This window comes from Rutilus rutilus (genome assembly GCF_951802725.1).
Source record: "Rutilus rutilus genome assembly, chromosome: 3".
NCBI lineage: Eukaryota > Metazoa > Chordata > Actinopteri > Cypriniformes > Leuciscidae > Rutilus > Rutilus rutilus.
The window spans coordinates 55,441,493-55,453,562 of record NC_140211.1 but is presented as its reverse complement, the minus strand read 5'-3'; the positions used below and the strand labels follow the sequence as shown (position 1 = coordinate 55,453,562).

At 35.4% G+C, this 12,070-nt stretch overlaps 1 protein-coding gene across 1 annotated transcript; it reads left to right on the top strand.

Annotated features, from left to right (window-relative positions):
- Positions 1–1,172: 1,172 nt before the first annotated feature.
- On the top strand, positions 1,173–11,610 carry dhcr7 (7-dehydrocholesterol reductase). Its single transcript, XM_084404169.1, has 8 exons — positions 1,173–1,258; positions 2,754–2,866; positions 4,963–5,185; positions 5,269–5,359; positions 6,232–6,445; positions 7,537–7,741; positions 8,394–8,525; positions 10,763–11,610. The coding sequence occupies exons 2-8, from the start codon at positions 2,763–2,765 to the stop codon at positions 11,225–11,227; spliced, it is 1,434 nt and encodes a 477-aa protein (XP_084260295.1). The 5' UTR covers positions 1,173–1,258; positions 2,754–2,762; the 3' UTR covers positions 11,228–11,610.
- The last annotated feature ends 460 nt before the right edge of the window (positions 11,611–12,070 follow it).

Genomic DNA, 12,070 nt, shown 5'->3' with positions numbered 1-12,070 from the left:
TCATGCACTTCAAAATAAAAGTTTCGCGTAAGGAAGGCTAGGAACTGAACTGAAGCAGTGCTTTGGAATACATATTGAGGTTAAACCACTGATCTATATAGAATGACATGTCATTATATAGATCAGTGGGTTAAACATACTTTGCTCAAGAAAAGGTGTAAATAAAATGGATTTTTAAGTATAAACACTTAATTGAGTCAAGCTGCTTTTTCACTAAAAAGCACCAGAATACATTGTAAATAAATAAATAATACCTTTAATAATAGGTTTTATTATATTTTGTTATTTTACGTCCAAAGTAAAAAAGAATTATATATATATATATAATTATAATTATATTATATTATATTATATTATATTATATTATATATATATATAATATTAAATTACATTTATTATTAACTTTTTTGCTCATCCACCCCATGCGGTAATTATTCTACGTGCCAGTGGACTAAATAAAGCTTTTAAGTGTGTTAATGAAAAGGCTGATATTTTCCTTATTAAGAAATTATTTGTAAATACTCCTTGTTGTAAACTGACGAATTGTAATAGGACATTTATCATTTCTCAATCATTAGGCACTTTAAAATAAAAGTTTCGCTTAAGGAAAACAATTTAAATATATTGAGGTTAAACATTCTCTGCTCGAGAACATGCAATCTGGTCTGTCAAATTATTAAACTACCATCAACCTAAAATATAGTTTCGACGTATTTAAAGATTTAAAACAAACAAACAAAAACGCATGAAATGGAGTCAAGCTGCTTTTTCAATAAAAATAAAAATATTTTTTAATTGCGTTTAGGAAAGGCCTGATATTTTAGTTTCAATAATTGTGTTAGATTATTTGTAAATACGCCTTTTTTATATTATTATTATTTATTTCGGACCCATGGGTCCATATCAAAAGGGAAAAAGAAAAATACATACAAACATACATTTTGACAAACAACAGACACAATTTAAATACACTTTTAAAAATGTATAAACTGGCGAATTGCAATTTGTCATTATTTATCATTTCTGCGTAAATGTGGTGCAGCTGGAAGCCCTTCATGGGCTGAGCTCATCAGGCGCTCATGGGTTCAGGTCTCGCTTGTCCAATCACTGACAAGAGGATGCCTTTCGTCTCTCTCTGATTGGATCAATTGTCATGGCGTTGACTAATGGGTGGAGTTTGAATTGGGCCCCTTTGCTGCTCGTTACAGCACTGTGAACATCTGGGCAGCGTGAAGTGGCGCAGCATCACCCCTCAACTGTAAGCATTATTTTACTCCTTGAACAGTTGCTTTTATGCATTTGAAATCTACGTTTTATTTTAAGTCGATATTTCAAGGTTGCATGTACAGATCTCTCTTCTGCGTACGTATGCAGCGCTTACCTATAGATGGATGGGGTAATTACAACTGTCACATTGGAGACTGACATTGATATGATAACTATAGTCTTACACTCTAGTAAGCATGTTAGGGCAGGAGTCGTATTTCACTTTCACCCGGTTGGTTTATTGCGGATTAAGCTCACACAGCACCTTGACTTGGCAGAAGAATGACGCACGGTAACCCCTGACGTCATCTCTGCGTGATACATGATTGGCTGTTTTTGGCCACTTTCAGCTTTGTTGATTTTCTGACGATAAACTCTTTAAAAGTCATGAAATGTTATTGAAAAATTAATGAACGTCAGTTCCACCAAATCTCTACAATAACGTATTGTGTTTAATAATAATAATAATGATGCATAGCCTATAACTATAGTAACTAGCATTTTATGTCCTAAATAGACAGGAATATTTTTGCACGACACAAAAGTGATATTTACCTTGATGCCTCATATTTCATCTCAACATTGTCTTCACTGAAAATGTTGCCTTTTTGGTAAATTTTTATTAAAACTTTGTTAGCGCAACTTTCCTATGTTGTAGTGGAAACTGCCGCAACTGAAATTGATTTTGATCATTTTTTATATCATCATAGTTTTAAACATGCTTTGTTTTTATTATCCTATCCACCTTTTTATTCAGTTTTGTACCCATTTCATATAAAGTGTCTTTAACTACGATGTACTTACATTTAATTGAATCATCATTTGATACAATGCACTTATTGTGTACATACAAGTTTTTACATTGTACTTATATTTATATTTTTATATATTGCAATACAACACGAACAACATTAATTACTATCAATCTTTTTTTTTTTGGACACAAGTACATAGTAGTTCAATATTTTGTTGCATAAATTATTACGATATTACATATTTGAAGCCATGTAATTTTCTGCATGTTGTTCATATACAGATGGTCATATAATAAAAGACGAGACAATTTACAGTTGACTACAGAACAAACCCATAAACCTAAAAAAAGAAGATTAAAAAAAAAAAGATTGAGAGAGACAGAGGAACTACCTTTGCTTGCATAACATAACCACACAATTCATAACCTCTTATCAGTTGGAGAGATAACATTATATGTCACCGCTCTAATTGCAACAACCCTGTTCCTCTAAAACTGATGTGTTATATGATAAACTAAGCTATTTAAAACCATTGAATGTCCCATTAACTTTGTCAGCTAATGCAAATGTCATTTCTTATCATATTTAGCACATATACATAACACCTACATTGTGTTATCTGTTATCTACAGTGCACTTTGTTCTCCACTTATGCCAGACACGTGTTTTCCATCTCAGAGGTTATTCTTATGCTCTTCCCCCCAATCTCTCTTTCTATTCTCACTCCCACAGACGTCCACGATGGCAGCCGACGCTGTGAGAAAGCGCCAGAAGGGAAGCTCTAATGGAGCACAGGCAGGGCTGAAAGACCGGGGAGACGAGCCGGCTCAATGGGGAAGAGCATGGTAAGTCACTGCACACACACACTGCATGTAGACGGACAGTAGTAGTTTCAGTAAGGCAGGCATACTGTGCATAACACATGGTTTGGTTTGGTCAGGTTCAATATTATAATGTATATGTGATAGTAGTTTTATTTTGAAGTGAATTACTGATTTAACCCAGAATTCTGAACATGAATTAGGCATGATCTTAGGTTAAAAGAAGTTTAGCTTGCTACTATTTCTGTGTTCAGTTACTAAATCCTGTGTGTGCCACCCCAAGGAATCTACTAATCAATAACACTGGCGTTATGAATGCATTATTTACAGTTATACAAGTCATACAAGTTTCAAAAGACATGAGGAAATAATGACAGAATGTAATTTTTTTATAAACTATTGCTTTAATAAACTTTATGCAATTGTTAGCGGACCAGACACATGTAAATACACATTATATTCATCACGGTTTCATGACAAATGAACTATAAATGAGTGTAATGTAATTTAATAATGTTTGTTAATTGTATCAAATAAAGTGTTTTTAAAATGTAAAACAGTAATCGGTTGCAACACAAAACTCAGACGCATAAATTACGTCATAAAGTTGAATCTTAAGTGGAACATAACAGCTGTTCGTAAATGTAACTAGGAATGCATCGAAATAAAAATGAAAACAATAATTCTTTATATTTGAAAGCCGATGAATCTAAATCCAGATTTTTATATAATTTTTGAGAGCCTGGATGCAAAAACAAAAGTCTCACCATTAAAAGCCATGTCCCAAACACACAATTATAATGTTTTTATAATAATTTGATGTAGCCTATATGACAGACTTGCATGTTGCACTTTCCTTTTTGAAGTGATATCAATCATCTTTCAAGCAGTTCAAAACCATCATGTTGAACAGTGCGCATATGAAGCGTCTCAGCTGAAGGAAATAATACATTATACAGTAGGTAGTCAACCAGAATGCCTATTACCGCCGCGGCAAAAATAAACCAGACGCATTTCAAAGCTATTCGCAAAATGACCGCCAGGTGACGCAAAGGAATATTGTGGAAAACATCAAAAATTTTAAGTGGGGTTAATGTCAATTAAAGGCACAATATGTAACTTTTTTGCTTTAAAAATAGCAAAAATCACTATATCTATGTTATATATATTTTTTAGTTGTGTACTTACATTATCCCGACTGTTTCCAACAACTTTCAAACCAGGAGAAATTTGTAATTTAATTCGAAGACACGTCCCGTTTCTTTATTTCCGTTTTGTCGCCGTCAATGGCGTCATATCCGTGTTATCCCTGGTTTCCGCTCGTACTGCCATAGCAACCAGAGCCCTCTGATAGTAACCAAGGCGACTGACGTGGACAACTGTGTAGTTCGCAATGTCTATTTGCACGCTCGTTCCTCGCTCAAACATTATGGACAATGGCAAGCAGACTTTGGATAAAAAAGGAGAACTAAAACGAGAATCAATATCAGCGCGGTGTTTTCGAGATATAAACGAGAGCTCCACGTCCGAGACTTCGACTGCTCCTACATGTACTTTATTAAACAGGTGAGCACATTTACATAAAACTAATCAATGTTATATAGTTCAACAATGATAAAATGTTAGAATCTGATCTGTATGTTATTCTAATGTTGATCTAGCTTACTGCTAGTCTCATACAGACAAACTAACACATACATTTCAACACATTCAAATGCAGTTTAGTGTTATAGTGTAATGTTAGACCAAGTGAAACAGCGCTGCGTTACCTCACAAGTTTAATTTGTCTAATAACCTGACCTGTGAGTAGTAATTCTGCACTTGTTTGTAGTTCGGTAGAATGAAATGTCCATATTCCTTTTATATCCGCGGGACTCGCGTCGCGATGTATTCAGTCATCCATAAACATTATTAGATCGGTCGGCTTGACGTTGACGACAAGATCCATAATTCTTAGCAAATGTTGCGTAATCAAACTACGCCTTTGTTATTGTAAGAGCCTATATTTCATATTGCAGGTCTAGACGTCGGTTGGCATTAATATAACGGCCAAATTTTCTTATCGAAACGATAAAAATCCGATATCCTAAAATATCCTGATAACCTGTGGATCCCTGTAGGGAGGTGGACTGGTTCTCTCTGACCGCTGTGATCCTGCTGCTGTGCTTCGCCCCCTTCATCGTGTTTTTCTTCATCATGGCGTGTGATCAGTACCAGTGCTCCATCAGCCACCCGTTACTGGACCTCTACAACGGTGAGGCCACCCTGCTCAGCATCTGGACCCGGGCCCCTTCCTTCACATGGGCCGCTGCCAAGATCTACGCGGTCTGGGTCACATTTCAGGTGTGCAGAATTACAGAACAAATACCACTTGTAGTGAGAAAGATCAGGCCTTGAACTGTGAGGTTCGGTTGTCTCTACACTAGGTGGTGCTGTACATGTGCGTTCCAGATTTACTGCATAAGATCCTTCCAGGCTACGCTGGAGGAGTTCAGGACGGTGCCCGAACACCTGCAGGTCATACACAATACATCATTCATTTATCAGAAATATTCATGTACATTTTCTCAATTGACTAGCTTTTGGATGATGTGGTACACTGGTGGACAAAGGTTTGGCATAATTCAGATTTTAATAATAATTACTTTAATAATTTTACCCTCCAAGGCTAAATATATTTGATTTAACATTTTTAAATATTTGTTTTCTAATTTAATATAGTTATTTCCGTGATCAAAGCTGAATTTTCAGCATCATTACTCCACTCTTCGGTGTCACATGATCCTTCAGAAATCATTCTAATATGTATTATTGATATTGAAAACAGTTTTTGCTGCTTTTTTTTTTTTGTGGAAACTGTGATACAAAATAAGTGATTTTTTTTTTAATATAAATCTTTTTTTTAACATATACTGTATCTTTATTGTCACTTGAATCATGAATTTCCCTGTTGAATAAAAGTTATATATATATATATATATATATATATATATATATATATATATATATATATATATATATATATATATATATTTAAATATGTATTTATGTATGTATGTTTTCAAGATTGATAATAATCTGAAATATTTCTTGAGCAGCAAATCATCATATTAGAATGATTTCTGATGGATCATGTGACACTGAAGACTGGAGTGATGATGCAAAAAAAATAGCTTTGATCACAGGAATAAATTACATTTGAAAATATATTCAAATATAAATCAGTCATTTTAAATTGTAATAATATTTCACAATATTATAATTTTTTTCTGTATTTTTGATCAAATAAATGCAGCCTTGGTGAGCAGAAGAGACGTAATTATTCTTAATACTTTAATTCATATTTCATTGATGTAATATGGATGTGTTGCTTTCTCTCTTATTGTCAGGTTTGATTAATAAGTACGAGGTCAACGGTCTGCAGTGCTGGATAATCACTCATGTTTTGTGGGTGGCTAACGCTCAATACTTCCACTGGTTTTCACCAACCATCATCATTGACAACTGGATCCCTCTGTTATGGTGCACCAACATCCTCGGCTACGCCGTGTCCACTTTCGCTTTCATAAAGGCCTATCTGTTCCCTACCAACCCGGAGGACTGGTGAGAAAACACATTCTGATTATTTACTGTACATACAATACTCTGCACAGATCTTCAACAAATGAATACATGTAAAATCATTTCAGATCTTTTTTCACATGTAATTTTATATTGAAACCAAAAAGAACAAGAACAACGCACGTTCTTTGTAAGCTATTTGCTAAACATGGCTTCAGTAATAAAAAAAATATTCAGGGTTAATCAGCTTCAATTAAATGATGACTAAAGGAGGTCTTTAAAAGTCTTAATTCCACAATTTAAGGCCTTAAAACCCCTTACCCGTCAGGGATCACTGGTGATCCCGGATTCTTAATATTTTTTGTTTTTGTTTTTATGTTTGAGCTTGTATATCTCAATGTTAATTACAGTCTGGTTAATTTTGAGTCTTGAACTGTAAACTCTCAAGGGTTGGCTTTCTAAATATATGTTGGTTATGTGTCTATTCAGAATGACTTATGAGCAGCAACCTTTTTAATTTGGGTATGTCATGTATGCAGCACTTTCCAAAATTGGGGGTGATGAGGAAGGGGTTAAAACCATCTTAAATCAGAGCAAAAGGCTTCAGTTCATAAAGTCATGGCATTAAATGATGCATGCACTGCAAAAAAAGTTAATATCTGCCTCAGTTTGTGTGTCTTGTTTTCCAGTACAGATATCTAAACATTCTTAAATCTAAATAGATTTACTGGAGAAGCTTTTCTGTTTACACTTAAAACAAAAACAAATATATGTCAATGGTTTTGAATTTATTTTAATCATAAACTCACTTCATTTTGATCAATTTCACAGAAAACAAGACGACTTCTTACCCTATACCACTTTGCTTTGTATCTTGATTTAAGAATCTTTAGATATTTGCACTGGAAAACAAGACAAAAATACTGAAGAAGAACCTCAAATACTGAGGTTTCTCCCTCAACATTTACATGTAGAGCACATGTTGTGTTCCCTTGACTTTATTCCTTAGATTTTCTTTTCTTGGTCTTTAAAAAGTCTTATATCGACCTTCATAAAATCTACAGAAACCCTGTTGATTCCTGTTGATGTTTGTAGTAAAATGTTCAAACGTCTTGTTCGTGTTTGATCTGCAGTAAATTCACAGGCAACATCTTCTACAACTACATGATGGGAATAGAGTTCAACCCTCGTATAGGAGAATGGTTCGACTTCAAGCTCTTCTTCAATGGCCGGCCGGGAATCGTGGCGTGGACTCTGATTAACTTATCCTATGCTGCCAAACAGCAGGAGCTGTACGGTTACGTGACCAACTCCATGATCCTGGTCAATGTTTTGCAAGTGAGTCATGGAGCCACTAGGTGGCGCTATAAAACAACTTAACTATTGCTCATACTTCAGTACAAAACCTTTACCACTGTCCTACAACATGCAGTGTTAAAGGTTGATGTGTTTCGTACTTTAGTTTAGTGCATTCATTTAGTTGGCTTAAACTCCACCCCTTTCTCACATTGAGCTAATTTGCATCTATTAAAAAAAAAAAAAAAAAGTTTCGGATAATCAAGTAAACCAAAGTTGATGATTACTTTATGAAAGATTTCACAGCAAAACGCATACCGCAACATTTCACACACATACCACAACATGTTTTTAAAAGTATACTAAAAAGGTTTTTACCTGCTAAAAAAGTATAAATAGTATAAAAGTACTAATATCAGTCGACAAAAAGCATGTGGTAGATTGTGTGCAACAGGTTTTTCAGCAAAGTTTTGATCATGTTGATCATTTCGAGGCCTTAGAAATGTACAGGAGGCTTTACAGGGTTCAAATTTAGCTAAGGTTTAGTGTTGCATAACATTTAATAAGTCACAATTGATCAGATTATGGCTAGATTTAGCAACTTTTTTTCTGTATTGATTCATAAAGTGTTTTTTAATCCATATTATTCCCATCACTCCCTCATATGACTAATGTGCCCTCTTTCTTCTCTTAGGCCATCTATGTATTGGACTTCTTCTGGAATGAAGCCTGGTACCTCAAGACTATAGACATCTGCCATGATCACTTTGGCTGGTACCTGGGCTGGGGAGACTGTGTGTGGCTCCCGTTCCTCTACACACTGCAGGTGTGTGTGTCAGCGCTTCTGTTGGTTGTGGCGTCTGCAATATTGGATTTACTATTTTATCGAGCTGCACGATTCTGAATATATTTAGAATCACAACTGACCGTTCGAAAAGACCCGCCCTCTTTAGTTACTGTTGCTACGTCCGACAAGCCATGGCGCTGTCACGCCACACATCATGTTCTCTTACGGTGAAAAATACAGCGTGGAGGAAATTTAGTCCTTTCTTTAAGAAATTTAAACAATAAATACCTTTTTGTGGCTCTTTAATGTGTCGTGACAGATCGCTGTAGCGCCGATCGTGAACCAATCAGTTCATTATAGCATCAAATAAACATGAATGAACATCAGAAGGAATGTTGTTTCAACCGCGAAAAAGAGTCAGTACACGCCGTTTTTCAAGTTCAAGTCTACCTACGTTAATTATGATTTGTCAGATTGCCTGTCAATCAAACTCCCGGCGAAGGGTAAATTATTTTAGTTTAAAATAGAGATCACGATTCTGAAGAGACGACTAAACAAAATAACGTAATTTACTAGAGGTTCTGACAAAATGTTAATTCCTGCAGTTTTAATTCATTTGAATTAATGTTTTTTTTTTTTTTTTTTTTTTTTGGTTGAATGAATGAATGATTCAATGACTCACTTCACTTTACTTGTTTTATTACTGGATGAATCACCATTTTTTTAACGAATCTCTTGAAATAATAATTCTGTGACAAACACTTTTTAACAGTCACTTGTCGCCACCTACTGGTGTAACGATGTAATTGAACTTTGCTCAATTTCTCAAGAGAACTATGAAGTTTTATCCCCCATGATCATTTGTATTATTGTAACAGAAATAATGATCCTGTGTGGTTCAAAAGACTGTTTGTGAAGCTGTTTCATATCTATCAAGTGTGCCACACACAAACCAAAACATTTTGATCGCCCCCTGGTGGCTGGCTGCAGTATAGGGCATAAACCCGCCCTCTTCATGTAATCAAACGGGCCGGGCCAAACTAAAAAATCCAATTGCACGTCATATTATTTTTCTGTCATTTAAGGTAGTTTTCATCACACAGACCTACAGTATGCTCAAGTGTTTGTTTTTCCAATAAACTTTTTCCAATGCGATTGAGTCTGCGGGAATATGGGCGGGACCGCGATACCACCTCACGATTACTACTGCTCAGACTTAAGATATCAATAGTTATTTATAAAATATTTAGGCTTTTTTTTCTACAGTGTAAGGATGTAGAGACACGTCGTCCATCTTTTTTTACAGTCTATGATACCTATTCAGGACAACTGCTCTCTCTGTGTCAGCGGCAGCGCCAATGCAGATGTTCGATGTGATCGTACTTGTCAAAGGTTTAATAGACATAGCTGAATCACTGTCATTTAGGAATAAGATCACATGGGTGTTTGAATCGCCATCGCCATCTTGTAACGATTAATCGTGCAGCTCTAATAATTTAACTGATCCTTATGGAAGCTTGTTTCCGCCACTGAATGAATAATAAATAAATAGTAATAATTGCGACTTTTTATCTCACAATTCTGACTTTTTTTCTCACAATTGCGATATATCAAGTCAGAATTGTGACTTTTTTTCTCAGAATTGAAATAAAGTCGCGATTGCGAGATATAAAGTCAGAATTGCATGATATAAAGTCGCAATTGCGAGATATAAAGTCAGAATTGCGTGTTATAAAGTCAGAATTGTGAGATATAAAGTCAGAATTGTGAGATATAAAGTCAGAATTGTGAGATATAAACTATTCTGAGGTAAAAAAAAAAAGAAAAGTCTGTCTTTTTTTCCCTTAGAATTGGACTTTATATGTCAGAAAGATGTCAGAATTGCGAGATATAAACTCGCAATTATGTGTTATAAAGTCAGAATTGCGTGATATAAAGTCGCAATTGCGAGGAAAAAAAGTCAGAATTCTGACTTTATAAGACGCAATTGCGACTTTATTTCACGCAATTCTGACTTTATATCTCGCAATTCTGACTTTATAACACGCAATTGTGACTTTATTTCATGCAATTCTGACTTTATATCTCGCAATTCTGAGAAATAAAGTCAGTATTGCGAGATGTAAACTCGCAATTGTGAGATAAAAAGTTGCAATTATCTTTTAAAATGTTTTATTTTGTGGCGGAAACAAGCTTCCATAGATCCTTCACCTCATACGCAGCTTCAATAGGAGAGTAATGCCATGTAGATCTTGATTCATGTTCTTGTTCTTTAGGGCCTTTACCTGGTCTACAACCCCATCCAGCTTTCTACGCCCCACGCCACAGGCGTCCTCATCCTGGGTCTGATGGGCTACTACATCTTCCGCTCAACCAACCACCAGAAAGACCTTTTCCGTCGCACAGAGGGGAACTGCAAAATCTGGGGTAAGAAGCCCACCTTCGTGGAGTGTTCCTACCGATCGGCCGACGGCGGCCTTCACAAGAGCAAACTGATGACCTCAGGGTTTTGGGGAGTCGCTCGCCACATGAACTACACGGGCGACTTGATGGGCTCACTGGCGTATTGCATGGCTTGTGGTGGAGGTCACTTACTGCCCTATTTTTACATCGTCTACATGACCATCCTACTGGTGCACCGCTGCATTCGTGATGAGCACCGCTGCGGAAACAAGTACGGCAAGGACTGGGAGCGCTACACCACCGCTGTGCCCTACCGTTTACTGCCGAACATCTTCTAGTGCAGGAAAGCACTTTGCCGTGTTGTTTTCTGTGGCTCTTTGTGCTTGTTTTTTAACAGCTAGCTCTTTTATGGGAGTGTTTGTGGAAGGTTTTACAAAGATTATTTTGCCTTTTAGTGAGTGAGTGAGTGCGAGCGTACATGTACTATATCAAGGTGACGCTACATTAAAGAATGACACTACAGAATGAAAAATATACTCAAGTCTTAATAAGCTCTATCTGTTTTTCAGATAGATAGAGAGATAGAGAATATAGCTCATTATTGTTCTGGATGTAAATAGATAAAAGTCTATAAGTCCAGAAATGCTCGGACTGCAGCTTATCATTTCTATTCATATTTTTTCTACCAACCCAACTACTGAAATAAAAGTTTCTCACTTTGTCTTTGGTTTTTCTCCTGGTGAAAACCTTTTATTAAAAAGTTGGAAATCAATTTTTTTTTTTTTTTTAAGTGTTCAGTAACACTTTTACTTTACTAAACTATGTTTAATGCATTAATTACGCCTTTTAATGCACCTTATAATGCATTAATAATTGTAACCACACTTTATCTATTCATTGAACACACCTTTAGAAAGGCTAATGCACTAAAACACATGACAAACAACCAATTTCAGATGTAACAACGAATCTGCAATATATTATAATTAATTTTAGCGTTGGTCACAATTATTTATTAAAGATATAATGCATTATAAAGTGCATTACGTATACCTTTAATGCATTATGCATAAAGGCATTTGTAAGTCGCTTTGGATAAAAGCTTCTGCTAAATTATTAAATATAAATGCAAGTAAAGTGTTACCAAAAGTTCAAATTCATTCAGTATTAAATTACTAAAT

Bases quoted from the DNA above. Each gene is read 5' to 3' on its own strand.
- dhcr7 (XM_084404169.1), top strand. From the start codon at position 2,763: ATGGCAGCCGACGCTGTGAGAAAGCGCCAGAAGGGAAGCTCTAATGGA. The intron at 5,186-5,268 runs GTGTGCAGAATT...TCTCTACACTAG, and splicing joins CGGTCTGGGTCACATTTCAG to GTGGTGCTGTACATGTGCGT. The intron at 6,446-7,536 runs GTGAGAAAACAC...TTTGATCTGCAG, and splicing joins CCTACCAACCCGGAGGACTG to TAAATTCACAGGCAACATCT.